General features: G+C 43.3%; 1 protein-coding gene across 1 annotated transcript in view; it reads right to left on the bottom strand.

Annotated features, from left to right (window-relative positions):
- Window positions 1-260: 260 nt before the first annotated feature.
- LOC123508563 (midnolin-A-like) overlaps window positions 261-19,151 on the bottom strand; it is a 175,268-nt gene continuing 156,377 nt past the window's right edge. The window contains exons 3-7 of the mRNA XM_045262326.1: window positions 9,755-9,811; window positions 7,629-8,504; window positions 7,013-7,514; window positions 6,552-6,851; window positions 261-6,323 (exon numbers count right to left, since the gene is read on the bottom strand). Of these exons, the coding sequence (XP_045118261.1) occupies window positions 6,043-6,323; window positions 6,552-6,851; window positions 7,013-7,514; window positions 7,629-8,504; window positions 9,755-9,811 (2,016 nt within the window). The 3' untranslated portion in view covers window positions 261-6,042. The remainder of the gene's footprint in view (window positions 6,324-6,551; window positions 6,852-7,012; window positions 7,515-7,628; window positions 8,505-9,754; window positions 9,812-19,151) is intronic.

Genomic DNA, 19,151 nt, shown 5'->3' with positions numbered 1-19,151 from the left:
GCTTTGGTTATTCAGTGTCCAAGTATTGTACAAAATGATGGAGACACTGAGAAGAGAAATGAAACTTGAAGGTCATTGTTCTTACTAAGTGTGAGACAGCTGATGGCCGTGAACCAATCACTGATATTGCAAGTCACTTGGCTCTTCATTGGTATAAAGTGTGTGGCTTTCCCTCTATCATGGGGACAGAATTCTGTAAGACTGTTACATATAGTAATAAGCACAATTACTAACATGCTTGATGGAATATAACACAACAATTTCCAACATACTTTTATTAACGTGAAGAACAGACATGGAATCTACACACCTTTCAAAATACAACATAATATCAGCCATACCACTTTGAACAGAGGGGAAAAAAAAAAATAAAAAATAAAATATAAAAAAAAATCTTAATGCTAAAGGTACAAGTGAAGTATTGTTGTAGTGCAAAGTACTGCATGTTGCAATCAATACTTAAACACCTGTTTGATGCAATTATTGGAAAAAAAAATTGTAGAGTGTTTCAGACAAGGTCACTCTTTCCGTCATATTTGTATAACATCCTGAGTCCAACAGAAAGCTATACTTGGGATCCATAAATCACTGCTCTATCTATCAGTAGCATTAACAGCAGCATCTAGTGATCTTGGTAACAAAAGTAGACAAGGTTATAACTGGAGATATTAAGTAAAAACTAACCTTGTGTATTTTTGTGTAACGCTGATTCTGTATATATTTTATAATATGAACACCAAACTAGTAGTGCATGCAATGTATATGGGAACTGACCTGAAATATCCTATCACTACACATTTCAGTGGCATTTATTCCCTTTATACATGCTAGATGAACATTAATATTATTATTTCCAACTAAAGCCTCAAGCTCTAACAGTTAATTATAGTGCTGTATCTTCTGATTCAAATACACAGCACTCATATCTAATGAGATTAAAGGCAATATTCAGCAACATAAGAAAATTATTTGACATACCCAACTGTCTGATCTGAAACACTCGGTTGGGAGCCAGCACGGCCGCCTCCTTGTGCCAGTCGCTACACTCCTCCAATTTTGTTTTGTTGCTTGATTAGGCCAAGCAAATCAGAAGTGAGAAAATAATAACAATAAAGTGTTTAGACAGGAAAAGCCTCCAGGTGGTAACTATAATAAAAAAAAATCAAATGGAGCTTGCTTCAGATAGCCTCTTCTTCCTATATCAGTTATATGTCTGATTTTTGCATTTTCTCTGCTGACTTCAGCTTAAAATTGAGGATCAGTATGAAAGCACACACAAGCAGAGATCAGAAGTTAATGTAAGAGACGAAAGCTAAACTGCGTATCATGCCAAGTGAAGTTTGAGGCCGGCAGACAATGGCATGCTCTTCCACAGACTGGGATCCCTTCCTAAGTGCACGGGTGATAAATTAAATAAACCTTAGGGACTGACATGCCACCAGCAGACCAACCCTTGTTAACACACTTGTACAGGATGATTAGTTATGTTCAATAGCAATGGTTACAGACAGCAAGCTTCTTCCCTGCTTGAAATGTTAAAATCCATGAGAGATGCTATCATATCATATTGGTTGTAGCGAACACCTAAAACCTGGCCTGCCATTACGTGTATTCCTAAATCAATTGGTTAGCTATGCATCTGGCGTTCTGTAAATAATATATCATTTCAGAGTAACACAGTGTTTCATCTCTGAGGAACAGGAAAAAAAAAAATCTTGGTCCTAGTCACATACCCGCATTTTGTAGACTGAGAAATGTACTTATCGTTTTACACATACATTTTCCTGTGTTATAAAGCGTTCCATCACTAATGTTGCAACTACGTCATTAAAAGCCCCAGCAATGGCTCGTGAAGGGTATCAAATAACTAGTAAATTTGCAGACTACTGAAGGAAGTTAATATATCCAATTTAAACGTACAAAGAGAAGCAAACACAGGGGAATGAGCAGTGAGAAGAAAATCCCTGAGAAGTATTGTGAAAGTATCCTAGAAGACTGGTGCCCATATTGTATACGGATTCTGTCATATATTAATCTTTATAAATTCTGCACCTATGATATTATACTTGGAAATATTGCATTATTAAGATTTTAAGTATTATTATGGCATGGAACACATTTGAATATATGCCTTCAACAATTTTGTTCCTTATGAATTGTGACGATATTACCTCACGAGGTTCACGGCGGATAGTAAAGAAGAGCACAAGGCTTATATTCAAAATGGGACACAAACTAGCACTTTAAAAAAAGGTTCCTAATATTCCAACAATATAGAATATCACCATTGCTTACTGTCTGTAACTATGGCTATGTCGTGATGAGCCTAACTTTACCCGGTGGTGTAAAAATTGCTTCACTGTCAGGGGGGTAAAGAACTGAGCCACATGAGGTATGACAGGGGGCTCCTCCTCCTCGGTGGTGAGGGGAGCACCTGGGGCCAGCGGTAGGGTGTCAAAAATTTGTTCCTTGGGCTGGCCTCACCCTAGCTTCTGGACTACCATCTGCTACGAGAGGACAAGACAACACTTTACTTAGCAGTTTGAACTGATCTCAACTTTCAGATTTGAGGCAAGCGACTAGTCTTTATTTTCCCATTTGATAATTCAGCATGACTATTGATTCGCTGATAGATCTAATAAGTTAATGAAATGCCCTATGTACCTCCAGCCTAACATTTATGGACATCCTGATCCATGAGATAAATGAAACTAACATGATGGAAGAGATAGGACAGACTGGAGTTAAGAAAATTACCCTAAGACTTATAAAAATAAACCCAGGAAGTCATAAAAAGTCTATACATAATACTACAATCTGATTTTTTCCATTTTTTTTCAGTTACAGCAAGAGAAGACCCAAGAAAACAAAAAAACCTTCCTAAACTGGGAGTAAGAGCCAGACTGTTAGAGCGCTGGGCTAGAGTGGAAAGTCACGTCTGAGGCGAGCAGAACCTACCACCCATTAATACAGCTGAAGTGAATCTAGTTCCAAATCATTGGTTCAATTTTATGAAGCACCCTCACCAATCACGGAACCCTTCAGCCTCAGAAGTGACCCTCGCTGGTGGTAAAACAAAACAAGTCTCAGCCCGGAGAGGTGAGGAACACCATCGTCAGCAAGGCAGAGGTGTATCCTGGCCCTCACCTCGCAGGGGAGGGAGGGCGGAGAAGAGCCAAGAACAAGAACACTGCTGTGGTGTCTGTCATTGCCTAGTATCACAATAACTGCGCTGTGTGAGACTGTCAGCAGCATCACATTCATACAACACTTTTTTGTCACATGTCACAGACTTCAACCATGTTTGAGGCTGTATCATACATTTTTTTTTTTTTCTTCAAAACCAAGAACATCAACAAGTTAATAATACCCTCAATAACTCTAATTACCATAACACAACATGTGAAACACAATTACGTAACATTACAATACTTGATAACAAGACACCTGCATTAACAATGCTGTGTCAAGTTACTGTGATAGCATTAACATAAATTCATAATATATTCCATAACACAAGGCATTAAAAAAAAAAAAAAAAAAAAAAAACTTGCTACAGTGAAGATATGTAAACTTTGGAAACAGAAATTCAAGATGCAAACATAGCTTAAGAGGATAATGGAAGTAGCTCACTAAATTTCAATACTCTTACACAGTACTTTAGGAGAGCTAAGAACAATATTCCCTTCAACAACAATCAAAATAACTCAGGACATTATTACTTGGTGCTGTGCCACTGTCTGGTACAAATCACACTTCCTAATTCTTCAGAAAAGTATAAAGGCCTGTTGCCGTTTACAGCAGTTGTTGAAACATTTGATTCCTGTTTTGCAAATTAATCCTTTCTTGATGCTCAATCCAATAACTAATAACAAATGTTTACTTCTAATCACTGTGGACACAGTTGCCATCTGTGAGTGAAATCAATATAGAAGTCAATTGCTAAAGAATCAATCTTCATTAGGGAATAGACATCTTTTGTATGTATATCAACTATAAACCGTTATTTATATAAAAATATCAAAGAGTTATCATAATGCTAAACACTTGTCAAGGGTGAAAGAACTAATTAAGCACCATACACACCTAAACCACCAGACCAACTCACAGGAGAGCGAGCCATTTACAGTTTAGCTGCAGTGGTAACAAAGCTCGAACACCAAGATGCAGAGATCCTCTTCTCTGCTGCTCAACGAGTTGTCACATAGTGCATATTCCACACTCAAAACAATTAATCACACAAGTTTGCTACAGTGAATTAATGAAATGTAACTATCCTACACTTTCCTTTCCTAATTTTTTGTTGTTTTGCAGGTGTTTTGAGGTTTGTCACCACTAGCACCATCACCATGTCCTCTCTCCACACTAGAATGAGCACTGAGCATGAGAATGAATCAACTAAGTAACGCAATGCCACGTAACAAGCTGGTAATGCACCATTACCAGGAAAAACAGATACATAACGTGAATCTACGAACAATTTAGGGATCTTGCTGAAGGTACGTCCCTTGCAGAAAAATCAAATTCATACATTAAAAGTATGAAAGTTCGCACATCTTCACCTGTAGGTAAATTTCATTGAAATCTGAGCTTTTTTTTTTTTTGTATTTTTTCTTTCTTGTGTTTCTTGACCTGTCACCAACAAAGCCATTCTGCAGCTGCCCACACCACACGAGCACAGACCAGCATTTTGTTTGTCCATAATGTAGGAGTTAAAGGTTCAATTTTTGTTTATGATGCAATACAATAGATGATTGCTTGGCACCTTCATCTATGTTACCCAAGGGCCTAAAAGTAATGTCCTATAATTTTTAAACACAGACTACACATCCTTTTTAATTTTCCTGTATGGAGATGCCTCTGCACCTTGAAAGGCTTTATGTGTTATTTACAGCACTGGTGAAGCATACAAAGTCAACCCGCACTTGGACACGTCACTTCAAGTCAAGAAATAAAGCAGCGTCATCTCCATAGCAAGTGGCTAAGGTGATTCTTGATTCTTACAAGCCAAAATAGACACAAAAGGTGAGTCAACCACATCTACATGTAACTATGGCAATTGAATATATGGCGCTATAAGAGCCAAGGTGACATCCTGAATGATAACAGCATACTGTATATTATATAATATTAGAGTAGGGTTAATATGATCTGTTTGTAGTAAAGAATTAAGTGATTGGTTTTATGACGAGGTAGATTAAACCTTTGCTCAGATGATGTAATACCCTCTGATGTAGCCTATAACTGTTGCCCCGTACGAGCGGCCTCGTGCTCAAATAATAATGAACTTTTGAGTACTTCACCCATTTTGCAGGCTGAGGACCCTCAAGTGACAGGCTCTGAGACACATTACTTGACAGCTTAGGACAGTCCACTTTAAAAAGGAAGAAAAAAAATCCAGCTTCAAGTTGACATGCAGCTGAACGATCACTTGAAGGTCTCAAAATCACTTGAATCTCAAGGCCACCTGATACAAGTCCTGAATTCCATCAACACCCACGTGGACCACGTCCCTGCTGGCCACAGACGGGTGCCAGGCTGAGTCTCAGGGCACTACAATGATGAATTAAGGGTTTCTCAAACGTCTTGTGCAAACTGCTACAACTCTATCTTTATACCATGTTAGTTTGGTGATCAATTCCACATAATGAAATTCTCTACAGACATTTAATGTCACATTACAAGACGGTTTTAACTAAGCATGTATACCTAACTCTTGCATGATTTGCCTGAAACTCGTCACTTTTCCAACTGTGGAAGCACAACATCAACCAACACTGCACTGCAAGTCAACTGCAACACATTCACCCCTAAATCACAGATGAAACAGCTTGCATTCCCTTATTACTTGCCAAACCCTAAGCCTGTTGTAAATGGGCCTTCCAGGTTTTGGCCAAGTCAGTACCCAGGGTAACAGGCAGTTGTGCAAAGAACACTCCTCACCACTTACCACTACAGCCACTACAACGCGGCCAGCTCGGCACAGCACGCCACTGCCTCCCTTTAACAAACCCTTAACATTCCTCTAGCAGTGGGCCAGCATTAAGCCACCACAGTCTCCGAGTTCAATTCACACAGTGCTGTGGGATCCGTGCCCTCTGCCGTGCCACTGTCCACATCCATGGCCTGGGTGGCACTGGTGGTGGTGCTGCTGGTGGTGACAACAGTGGGGACTGTGGTGTCACTGGTCCAGGAGCTGGGGGTGGTGGGGTAAGGCCGGGCACGGGCATCACGGCGAGCCTTGCGCCGTGCACGTCTCTGCTCCATGATGAGGCGCAGCTGCTCCACTTTGGTCCGCATTGCCTGGTTCTCATCGCCTGAATCTGAAAGTATTTTTGAGTTCATAGTCAAACTCTACATGTGAATTTTGAACACTGCATGCAAAGTTCTTACTTGGTTTGTTAGATGATGATGCAGCAATGCTGCATGACATACTTTGAAAGAAAATAATAGAGACTATGGTATGGCTTAATAAACAGAACTCTCAGATTTTTAGACCAAAGGGCACAGACTCTACTTCTTGGGTCAAGACCACAGTCAAGCCTTCTTACCTTGTTCAGTTGTCTGAGTGGTGCCAGTGTTCTTCCTTCCAGCAGACTCAGCCAGGTTGTCCTGAGGCTGAAGTGCAGCTGTGGCCGAGGCAACATTGACCTGCTGCAGACCTGCACCAGATGAGCCAGAGCTGGTCTTTCCCTGGCTGGTGGTGGGGGATGAGGTGCTGAGGGTGATGTTGGTGGAGTGACGTCTGTACTGAGGTGTGGCGCACAGCAAGTCATTAAGGATGTGGATGATGGTGGAGATGTCCCGTTTTGGTCGCCCTTGTCTGTCCTGCAGTGCTGGGTTTAGAGTCCCTGGTGAAGGAAGAACAGTTATGAATCTTCATATGTAAACACTTGACTGAATTTAAAGAAGTTCATTCTTTGCTAAGTTTGTCTACTGGTGCACAACTTGAGTGGTTTGTGAACATTATGAACAGAGGATGCACTTCATCCATAGCAAAGGTGGTCCTTACCTGAGAAAGTGCCTGAGTACACGCCCTTGCCGTGGTGGTGCATGCTCTCTATAATGGCTCCCTGCTTCTTGGGCCCGGCACTGGGGCTGCTGCCACTGGTACTACTGCTGTTGCTGCTGCTGCTGCTGCTAGAGGTGCTGCTAGTGCTGATGCTACTGGTATTGTTGCTGGAGCTGTTGTTGTTGCTACTGCTGCTATTGCTGTTGCTGTTGTTGGTGATGCTGCTGCTGTTATTGCTACTGCTAGTGCCACTGATAGAACTGGTACTATTACTACAACTGTTACTATTGCTAACATTACTAGTACTAGAGCTACTGCTGCTGCTGCTGCTGGTGTTGCTGTTGCTGCTGATGTTGCTGCTGCTGGTACTGCTGCTATTGCTGCTGCTGCTGCTATTGCTGCTGCTACTGCTGTTGGTTGTGCTGCTGCTGTTGCTATTATTGTTGTTGCTGCCCAGCGTTCCCAGTGAGGCAGTTGTCACTTCAGGGGGAGTAATCATATCCTGAGAGATAAGAGAAAAAATTAGAATAACAACAAACCAACCATTCAATACTATCTCAGTGTGGCAAGGCAAGCTGTACAACCAACACTCATCATTGTGAACTTGTGAACTCACCTCCTTCTGGTCTGGCTTGGAAGTGAGGACTTCAGAGGACAGCTGCTTCAGAGTTTGTGTAAGGTTGCGTGAGGCTTCAGCCAGTGCCTTGGTGTCTAGGGAGGCCCGGGGATCAGTGTCCTCCCCCCGGTGTGGGCAGCCTCGGATGGGCAGGTCGTCGTATCCCAGGCCCGTTGGGGAGCTGGTGTTTGACCCGCTGGAGGTAGAGGAGGCTGAGGAGGTGGGGCTGCTGGGGGTGGAGGGAGAGCCTGCAGGTGGTCGGTGGTGATGGTGGTGGTGGTGGTGGTGGTGGTGATGTGGGGGCGTGGCCAGGTAGGGTGACGGTGGGGAGGAAGGAGAGCTGCTACACCCCATACTGTGATGGTGGTGATGGTGATGGTGATGGTGGTGGTGGTGATGGTGGAGGAGGTTGTGCTGGTGGTGGAGCGTGGCAGATGCATACGAGGGAGACGAGGAGGTGGAGGATGAAGACGACGGGGAGGACGGGGAGGAGGCCCTGGTGGAGGTGGAGTTGGAGGCCGCAGAGAGGGAGGGAGTGGCGGCAGCGGCAGTGGCGTGACTTGTGTTCATGGTCATGGCGGTGGCTGGGAGGGACGAGGTCTGGCTGGACAGGTTGGCAGTGTGAGCAGGGGAGTAGCCAGAGCAGGTGGTGGTATGGGGGGTGTAGGGTGGGGTCAGGGGGTGGTTGTGGCTGGAGGAACGGCTACTCCCAAGCCCATGGTGGTCATGGTGGCTGTGGGAGTGGGAGGGCTGCAGGCGGGTCCTCCGAGAGCCGCTGGGAGACACGGTGGACAGCTGGAGTTGGATCAGCATCATGTGGTCACCCAGACGCATGGTGAGGTTCAGTGGTGCCTTCCCCGTCAAGAAGTCATTCACCTGAGGAAGGACAAGAGACGAGAGTAGTGAGACATCACGTGATAAGAAGAAATAGTAACGACATTCTTTTTTCCAGAACTGACGTAAACTGCGGACAAAATGAGAATGGCGAGAGGAGATGTTAAATGACAAATGAACAAGTAATACCAGTAATCATTTTTGTTCCAGATCTGACTAAGTTGCATGACACAAAAGGTTCAAGTTTAAATAATTGAGAGGACATGTTTCCCTTCACACTGCAAAGGACAAGATGGTGTGGCTGTGTTGGCTCAGCTTGGCAATGACGTGATCTAATAAGTCAGCAAGTTATCAGGTGAGTATTGAATATTAAATAAGGTAAAATGAACTCATAAAATCCACTGTACAAAGAATAATTTTCCAGGATACTGATCTAATATTAATAAGGTGAGGGGAGGATAAATGTGATGAGTTTTGCTGCAGTTTATATCTTTTCTATTTCACAACAGTTTTCTTTGTAGTCTTATTCTAAACTACACCTGAAGGGCAGCTTGGAACAGGCTTCAGGACAGAGAGGAGAGGAGAGGAGAGGAGAGGAGAGGAGAGAAGAGAAGAGAAGAGAAACAGCAACAGACCCTTAGGTCCTTACTAGGCTGTTTGTGGAGACTATCTACTAACTACCAGTGGTAGAGACAGAACAGCAAAGCAGAAGGCTCCTCCCCACTCACCCCTCCCTCCAGCCGAGGCTGGCAGGAAAAAAACGCGAAACCATGTGATATTAAAAAAATCACATGGAATTTTAGAGAGAGAGAGAGAGAGAGAGAGAGAGAGAGAGAGAGAGAGAGAGAGAGAGAGAGAGAGAGAGAGAGAGAGAGAGAGAGAGAGAGAGAGAGAGAGAGAGAGAGAGAGAGAGAGAGAGAGAGAGAGAGAGAGAGAGAGAGAGAGAGAGAGAGAGAGAGAGAGAGAGAGAGAGAGAGAGAGAGAGAGAGAGAGAGAGAGAGAGAGAGAGAGAGAGAGAGAGAGAGAGAGAGAGAGAGAGAGAGAGAGAGAGAGAGAGAGAGAGAGAGAGAGAGAGAGAGAGAGAGAGAGAGAGAGAGAGAGAGAGAGAGAGAGAGAGAGAGAGAGAGAGAGAGAGAGAGAGAGAGAGAGAGAGAGAGAGAGAGAGAGAGAGAGAGAGAGAGAGAGAGAGAGAGAGAGAGAGAGAGAGAGAGAGAGAGAGAGAGAGAGAGAGAGAGAGAGAGAGAGAGAGAGAGAGAGAGAGAGAGAGAGAGAAATACACACACAACCCTCACCTGTACATCATTTAAGCTTTCCAGGGCTTGCATCACACTCTGCTCTGGCCTCTGGGTCTGCAAAGAGGAAAAAAACAGTTAGTGTATTCTCCAACACCAGGAAAAGGAATAGCGTCAACACAACTCACTCAACAACGCTGCACAGGCACCCACACAGGCGCTGGGTGACGCACACTACGGTCACTACCTATCTACTTGCAAAAAACACACACAAGATGGGGAAAGCACGAGAGAGAGGGAGAGAAAATTAAACTGGTAGTATATCACACACTTTAAACTTAGTAAAATCACAACAGCATTCATTATAACACACTCTCATGGTATAGTTGGTCTCCCACACTCATTACCATCACATTTCCCCCTCCTAAAGTCGGGAGCGCAACGTTTCGTACCCACGACGATTCGTACACAAGTAAAAACGATGTTTCGTGCACAAGGAAAACGATGTTTCGTACACAAGAATAACGATGATTCGTACACTCGGAAAACAATTGCTATGTTCAGGTAGTCGACCACTCCTAGTGTTTACTACATGTAATTTCTTATAAGTAATTGTGTAGATGAAATGGTAGTTTACTTGAATGATAAATGGTTGTACGTTTTAAAGTCTTAATGAGAGTTGTGGACTCTTTCAATAATAGTTATTAAAAACAATTTGAATACCAAAGTAATTGCTCTACCAACTCATTAACTAAATCCAGACAATATGGATGCGTTCCGTGGGGCCAACAACTGTTCACTATTAACTAACAGTGACTGGAACGAATTCGTCTGCTGGCCGTTAGCGGCAGCTAACAGGTTTCCTGGTGTAGCACATGATTACTTGCTGCATAGCTCTTGATGACGCTCAATGTCTTTCTATGAAGTAAATAGCCAATTGCAGCTGACACACTTGTAAAAAGACGGCAGGGTTCCCTCTTCCAAGGTTAGTTTACAAACAAAACAGCTGACAGGGAGGAGCTAACACCTACCCGAGCAGCTAGCTGCTCCGAGCTAACTGTTAGCACTTGTCAATTTATAAATCAGTTAAAAATTGCAAACAATTTACAAAATGACTAAAGTTTTGAGAGATTTTCTTGGCATATTGACTGAAATGAATCCTGGTATGGGAAAGATCACAAATCTTCAAAACCAGAGCTCAAACAGCTGAGCTATTGCGCCCCAACAACATGAATTTCCTTTATTATTCCTCATAATGTATAAATCTCTCTCTCTCTCTCTCTCTCTCTCTCTCTCTCTCTCTATATATATATATATATATATATATATATATATATATATATATATATATATATATATATATGTGTGTGTGTGTGTGTGTGTGTGTGTGTGTGTGTGTGTGTGTGTGTGTGTGTGTGTGTGTACGAAACGCACCCTGTTATAGGTACGAAACGTCGTTCTGCATGTGTACGAAACGACGCTAACCCCCTAAGTCCACAGGGTAGTGACGTGACATATTACTCAAGCTATTTAAACCTGTACTAGTCGGCAGTCACCAGCAGCCTTGAACCCCGCTGGAAATGCAAGCTAGCAGTGTTAACCGTTCACTACATCCGGCCGGCAAGAGCTCTGACGTGAGGGAATAGCTGGTGTATTCACTGGCAACGTTAGGGAAGTAAAAATCACTTTGTCGAGCCGAAGCGCCAAAGGGACTGATCAAGAATAAATCCTGGCTGCTACATAGAAGTGGAGGGTAATCCTCTTCATCCCCTGCCACCATGGATTGTGAGAGAGAGAGAGAGAGAGAGAGAGAGAGAGAGAGAGAGAGAGAGAGAGAGAGAGAGAGAGAGAGAGAGAGAGAGAGAGAGAGAGAGAGAGATGTAGTGACTAAAAATATTTTGTTTTCTCTCCCTCTGTCTGTTTCTGTCTCTCTCTCTCTGGCAGTGCTATAGTCCCAGTTTCTTTGTTTCTCTCTCTTTCATACAGTCAGGGGGAAAAATGTAGAGGGCAGGGAGGGAGAGGGAAATTAAATAATGGAAAGGAGGAACAGGTACGAAAGGGGAAAGGGAGGGAGGGAAGGGCAAAATTAAATAACAGATTGGACGAGAGGAAAAGGCAAATGGAAAGTAGGATCAAGGATGGGGGCAGGGAGGAAAATAATAATAAAAGTAAAGATGATAGAGAGAGAGAGAGAGAGAGAGAGAGAGAGAGAGAGAGAGAGAGAGAGAGAGAGAGAGAGAGAGAGAGAGAGAGAGAGAGAGAGAGAGAGAGAGAGAGAGAGAGAGGATAATGCTTACAACTGTACAGGGTGGAAAAGCAAGGAATAGCAGAAAGAATCAAATGAAAGAATAGAGGAGGTGGATGTACAGGAACAAATGAAAGGTGAAGAGCAAAATGAGAGAATAAACGCAACAGAGAAAAAAAATAATAAATAAATAAAGGACAAAAATACTTAATACAAAAACAACATAAAAAAAAAAACACTGACGCCAAATACACCTGTCGTTGATTGGAATTTTTATTAACTCCGCCAAAACAGGTAAATTAATCATGTGCGAAAAATGCATTACTGATAGATACTACATGGATTACTACATCAATTTAATGGCAGGAAATTGAACCACAAACTGCAATAGTAATGTTAATATGGATCTGTTAACTGTTAATGTCAATACTGCTGGGGTTGCTTTTACTGGGCTGAGGAGGAGGAGGAGGAGGAGGAGGAGGAGGAGGAGGAGGAGGAAGAGGAGGAGGATATATGTAAGTAAACCTTCCCCTCCCTTTTTTTTTCCCTTTTCCTCACCCTCCCTGCCTCTCTTCATTTTTCCCCCTGGCTGAGTGAGAGAGGAAAATAAAGAAACTGGGGGCTATATCACTGTGAGAGAGAGAGAGAGAGAGAGAGAGAGAGAGAGAGAGAGAGAGAGAGAGAGAGAGAGAGAGAGAGAGAGAGAGAGAGAGAGAGGAATAGTTCTACAAATGAAAAATGTAAAATGATACAAAAAAATGTGGAGACAGTGAAGGTACACACACACACACACACACACACACACACACACACACACACACACACACACACACACACACACACACACACTACAAATTCTACAACATTCAACATTTACATTCTCTCAAGTCTTTCATCGTATAATAAAAACCAAAGATTCAACATTAAAAGTCCAGTTAAGTTAAGTTAAGTTTTGGATAATTAACTTTTTTCCCACTTTCCTGCAGTGAACTCTATCCCACTCAGCAAGTTCTGTAATGCTACACACAAGGTTCAGTTTAAGCTCAATACACCCCTCTCAACACCTCCCTGCAGCCAATTAACCACCCTCTTCTGTAGCTTGGCGTCAATATAAGTAAGTTTGTGTGCTGTTGGTGGTGTCCAGGGCGTGTATGTGTGTAGGTGTGTTGTATGTTTGTAGGTACAGTGTTGAGATGTGGTGTTGGTATGCAGTAGTTGTGTTGCAAGGTGGAAGGAGAAGAGAACAGGGTTGGAGATAGGAATGTAGCAAGAAAAAGGAGGAGGGAGATGGGCAGGGAGTGGAAGGGAGAAAAAAAATGTGGAGCAAGAAAGTGGTTATGTAAAAAAAGGGAAAAAATAAAGTAACAATGGAACACCACATGAGAGAAGGAACAAAAAGGAGGTGGTGAAAGATGATAGAAGATATAACAGGGAAAAAATGTGATGATGGTGGGAAGGAGACACGATAGGAAGGACGAGAGAGAGAGAGAGAGAGAGAGAGAGAGAGAGAGAGAGAGAGAGAGAGAGAGAGAGAGAGGAATAAGAAAATAATAGAAGTTAGAAATAGGAATGAGGAAATGGGTGGAAAAGTGATGAAAATGATAAAGGAGGAAGAAATACTGTAGATGATACTGATAGGAGTGATCAAACTAGGGACTAAAAAATGACTAGTAGTAGTAGTAGTAGTAGTAGTAGTAGTAGTAGTAGTAGTAGTAGTAGTAGTAGTAGTGGTGGTGGTGGTAATGAAGAAAAATAATACAGTAGGTGGTGATGAAGGAAGTAACAATGGTAGTGGTGGTGGTGGTGATGAAAGAAGCAGCATTGGTAGTAGTGGTGGTGGTGGTGGTGGTGGTGGTGATGAAGGAAAATAATACAGTAGATGGTGGTGAAGGAAGTAACAGTGGTAGTGGTGGTGGTGATGAAGGAAGTAGCAGTGGTGATGGTGGTGGTGGTAGCGTGGCCACCCTCCACCTGCCTTCACCTGAGGGAAAGGGAACCTGCTGCTCTGGTACCTGTGGCAAATCATCGATAATAACTTCTTCCCTTCTCTCTCTCTCTCTCTCTCTCTCTCTCTCTCTCTCTCTCTCTCTCTCTCTCTCTCTCCTACATCCCCTTCCTTTAGAGATATCCTTCTTTAGAGCTTATCCCTCCTCCTCCTCCTCCTCCCCCTCCTAGTCTTTATCTTGCACCTCCTCCCGCTTTCATCCTCTATTCAACTTAAGATTTTATGCGATTGATTTTCTCATCCATCTCCCCACCTCTCTCTCTCTCTCTCTCTCTCTCTCTCTCTCTCTCTCGCTGGATCTCTTCCCCTCTTTCCCCTCTTTCTCTATTTTGGAAGGGGAGATTAGGCCTCGCTGTGTATATACTGAATCTCTCTCTCTCTCTCTCTCTCTCTCTCTCTCTGACTATCCTCTCAGATCGTCTTTCCTTTCGTTTTCTCCTTATCTCCCCTACTATAGGCTCTCTTACCCCCTTCCTCCTCCTCCTCCTCCTCCTCTTCCTTTTATCATCTCCTCCTCCTCCTCCTCCTATCATCGGGTCTTCTTTCCCTTGCTTTTATTTGATCACCACAAGAACTATGATCTGAATTACTCTCTCTCTCTCTCTCTCTCTCTCTCTCTCTCTCTCTCTCTCTCTCTCTCTCTCTCAACAACATGCTGTGAGGAGGAAACATTCACAATAACATCCTCTTCCTCTCTCTCTCTCTCTCTCTCTCTCTCTCTCTCTCTCTCTCTCTCTCTCTCTCTCTCTCTCTCTCACACACACACACACACACACACACACACACACACACACACTTGCTCCTTTTAACTAACAGGTGTCTTCCACAAGTGCTACGGTCACCACTCCACACCTGCACACCACAACTACACCCTGTTAGATGTGTGTGTGTGTGTGTGTGTGTGTGTGTGTGTGTGTGTGTGTGTGTGTGTGTGTTAGGTTACTTAATACACCCTATCCTCTCATCCTGTTAAAAGAGGGCAGTGGATTAGTGGCTTGTTAGCATAGCATAGTATAGGAAGGTGTGTTTAATGTTTATGTGAGAGAAATAAGGATAAATTCTATAGTAGTGTTTAGTTATGTTTGAGTAAATTAGTGGCTATCAGTAAGGGAAGTTAGTGGCTGGTTAGTACAGGAAGGTGTGTTTAATGTTTATGTGAGAGAAATAAGGATTGATTCTATAGCAAGAGAAACATGAGGTTGAATCAGTGTTTAGTGGTGTTAGAGTAAATCAGTGGCCATTAAGGAAAGGTGTCAATGATTGGTAGATTTTATAGTAAGAGAATTCAAATGAGCCGTACGTGCATAAAGACAGGTGTAATGTTAACTTCCACTTATATTTGGCAGGAAAAAAAAACATACAAATGGCTTGATAATAAGACACCACAAGTTTCTATCACTCATATGAACACTGACAGGTAAATACAAGAGAAGAACATACATTTGCCTTGAAATTAAGACACCACGAGCTTCTATCACTCTCATATAAACAGTGACAGGTGAATATAACGTCCACTTGTACTCTCACACCTGCACGTGAAGGATAGGCCAGCTCCCCCTTGCACAGCTCCCCGTTTTCTTTCCCAGTGGAGGTTGAGTACTTTATATTGAGCGGCGCATTCCTCCCCGCCTCGCCTCGCCTCACCTCCCCTATAGCAATAGTCATTTACGTTCAACTTTTTTCCCCCTCACTTTTTTCCCTCCCACACTGTTCCAGCCCTACCACTACCACCCTCTCTCTCTCTCTCTCTCTCTCTCTCTCTCTCTCTCTCTCTCTCTCTCTCTTTAACTCATCACCCATTCCTATCTTTTATTCCTTCTCTCCCTTCCTCTTCTTCTCTTCATCTATATTTTCTCTCCACATCCATCATTTCCTTCCTCATGATTCCCCCAACATTATTTTCCTATTTTCCTTTTATTTTACCTCTCATTTCCCCTTTTTTATCCATATTTTCCCTTCTTCCACGTTTCTCCTTTATTTTCTTCTATTTCTTTCCCTTCCTTCCCCTTTACTCCGTCTCTTTCTCTCTCTTCTCCCTCTTTCTTTCTCTCTCATCACTGATATTTTTTCCCCTCTCTTCCATGTTTCTCAAATTTTTTTCTTCTCTCTCTCTCTCTCTCTCTCTCTCTCTCTCTCTCTCTCTCTCTCTCTCTCTCTCTCTCTCTCATCACTGCCTCCCGCTATTCTCCTCTCTCCCATCCATACTTCCCTCACCACCACCACCACCACCACCAGCACGGACGCTTGCACCAGTACCTCACCTTCAACAGAATTGCAACTTTGATTAGTGGACGTACGCTACTTCCACCCACTATCGCCACCACCACCACCACCTCCACCACCATCACCACCACCACTATTACGTTACTTCCACCTCTCCTTCCTTCCTTCCTTCCTTCTCTCTCGTAGTATTAGTGTGTGTGTGTGTGTGTGTGTGTGTGTGTGTGTGTGTGTGTGTGTGTGTGTGTGTGTGTGTGTGTGTGTGTGTGTGTGTGTGTGTGTGTGTGTTCAGACCAATTAGTCGTTTTGTGTGTATATATGTAAAATAGAATGAAAAAAAAAAAAGAAAGGAAAACAGCCCTTAACAATGAACACACACACACACACACACACACACACACACACACACACACACACACACACACGAGGGTATAAATCATTGAAGTTGAGATTTATGAGTCAAGCTGCGCCTAGTGTGATGAGCAAACACACACACACAGACACAGACACAGAGAGAGAGAGAGAGAGAGAGAGAGAGAGAGAGAGAGAGAGAGAGAGAGAGAGAATCACACCACAGTTAATGAAGAAAACGATGCTGAGAGTTACAAGTGTGTGTGTGTGTGTGTGTGTGTGTGTGTGTGTGTGTGTGTGTGTGTGTGTGTGTGTGTGTGTGTGTGTCAGAGTGATCACTTCTCGCCCAGCCTGCCTCAAAATGCCACCACGTCGCCCTCCACACAATCAATAAAGGACTCGATAATTGGGGGACTGACAATCCACTCCCCGTTCTCTTTGGTGGGAGTTTCCAGGGTAGACTCTACTGTTCCTCCTCGCTAGTCAATTCCCACCCTCATTCCTTCCTTCCTTCCCTCACTCCCTCCCTTCCCTCATTCCTTTGTCTTGTGCTGCCTTCTTGATGTCACTTATCGAGCTATGTAGAACTCAAATGACTGACTGACTGACTGATTAAACCTCTTCAGTACCATGACACATTTTATTATTAACTTTGCTTACTTCACGTTTTTATTCACCTTCAAAAACTCGTGTATGGGATTTTAATAGTGAAGACTGTGGCCATTAATCTTCTGACCTCCATAGACCCTTCCTAATCTCAATAAAATGGTCTAATTACACCCAAAGCTCAAGGTAAAAATGTGTCCTCGTACTGAAGGGGGGTGAGGGTGTTGGTTTAAATGCATCTCTACAACGGGGTCATATGTAGCTGGGTTTTTATTGTTAGTTAGAAATGAATGTTTTGTTTATTCATAATATTTTTTTTTTTCTTTTTCTTTTTAAATTGTCTTTCATTTTGTTTTATTTATTGATTTATTTTATTAGTGTGTCGTAATTATTCTTGGTCTCTCTCTCTCTCTCTCTCTCTCTCTCTCTCTCTCTCTCTCTCTCTCTCTCTCAATATGAACGTATCTTTAGTAAGTGTGTTGCGTCAAAGCGTCACTGTAACTAACACTGAAAATACTGTTATCTTTCTCAATCCTCCTCCTCCTCCTCCTCCTCCTCTTCACTTAACTCTGCCGTCACTACCACTGTCCTTGTCTGTCTGTTTCTGTCTCCTCTGCCACTTACTCTTCTCTCTGTCCCTGTCTGTCTGTCCATCTGTCTCTGTCTGTGTCTGTCCTCCTATCTACCTCTTGTCTGTTAGTCTGTCTGTCCTATACCATCACCCCCACTTGTTCCTGTCCTTGTCTATCTGTCTGTCTCTCCTCCACCACTGTCTCTTCTATCTATCCCTGTCTGTCTATCATCTACAAACCTAATCTAACCTAACCTAACCAATCTCTGTCTGTCTGCCTGTCTGTCCTTACCACTCGTCCCTGCCTGTCTGCCTATCTCTATCCTCCACCACTTCTCTCTCTCTGTCTGTCTGTCCACCACCACCACTCGTCTGTCTGTCTGTCTGTCCTCCACCACCACTCGTCCCTGCCTGTCTGTGTCTGTCTGTCTGTCTGTCTGTCTGTCCACCACCACCACTCGTCCCTGCCTGTCTGTCTGTCTGTCTGTCTGTCTGTCCTCCACCACCACTGTCCCCACCCTCAGCACTCCCTTCCATTTAAACTTTACGCCTCCACGTCCCCGCCTGCAGCTGTGTTATTGGTGTGGGTCTGCAGGCGCCCCCATCAGGCAGGCCAAACACCGCCCCCTCTCCCCTCACCTCACACCCTCCCAGCCAATCTCCCCGGCTAGCGTCACCCCTTCACCCCCTCCTCCCCTTCACTCTCCCTCCCTCACCCCTATCTTGCTCCTCCTCCCCCTCCCTCCTTTTAGTTGCTCTTGTTTGTGTCTTGTTTGCTTTTGTTTCTGTTCATTTAATTCCCCGCTTTATTTATTTTTTCTTTCTTTTTTCTTATTTTTCTATTTAATTAAGTTGTTGTCTTTTTGTTTTCTCGTTTTCTATTCCTATTACACGTTTTATTTTTGTTTCTGTCTTTCTTTCTTTAATTTTCTGCTTTATTTTGTGGTTTCTTTCTTTTCTCTCTATTTCTTTCTTCTTTTTTATTTTTCTTTCTTTTTCTTCTCTCTGCTTTCATTTTCATTTTTTGGTTTATTTTGTGGTTTCTCTCTCTTCCTATCCTGCCCTCGCCTTCTTTTCTTCCTTCATTTCTTTCTTTCTTTCTCTTCTTTCTTTCCTCTCCATTTTCCCTTTTCTCTCAATATTCTGATTTATTTCCATTCTCTTCTTCCTTCAATTAAGTTTCATTTCTTTTCCTTCACTCAGCTTTCTCTCTCTCTCTCTCTCTCTCTCTCTCTCTCTCTCTCTCTCTCTCTGCCCCTATATCTCCACCTCTTATCCTTCCGTCCTTCCTACCCCTATTTATCTCTCCCTACCCTCCCTCTCCCTCTCCTCTCCTCTCTCCTTCTCCCTCTCCTCTCTCCCTCCCCCTTCCATCTCCTCCTCTCCTCCCCCTTCACACTCTTATCTCCCTTCCTTCACAGTTTCATAATCCTCTCCTTTTCTCCTCTCCCTCCTTCCT

The sequence above is a fragment of the Portunus trituberculatus genome, chromosome 25 (genome assembly GCF_017591435.1).
Source record: "Portunus trituberculatus isolate SZX2019 chromosome 25, ASM1759143v1, whole genome shotgun sequence".
Lineage (NCBI taxonomy): Eukaryota > Metazoa > Arthropoda > Malacostraca > Decapoda > Portunidae > Portunus > Portunus trituberculatus.
Note: the sequence above shows the minus strand (reverse complement) of the source record. Positions and strands in the feature narration are given on the sequence as shown.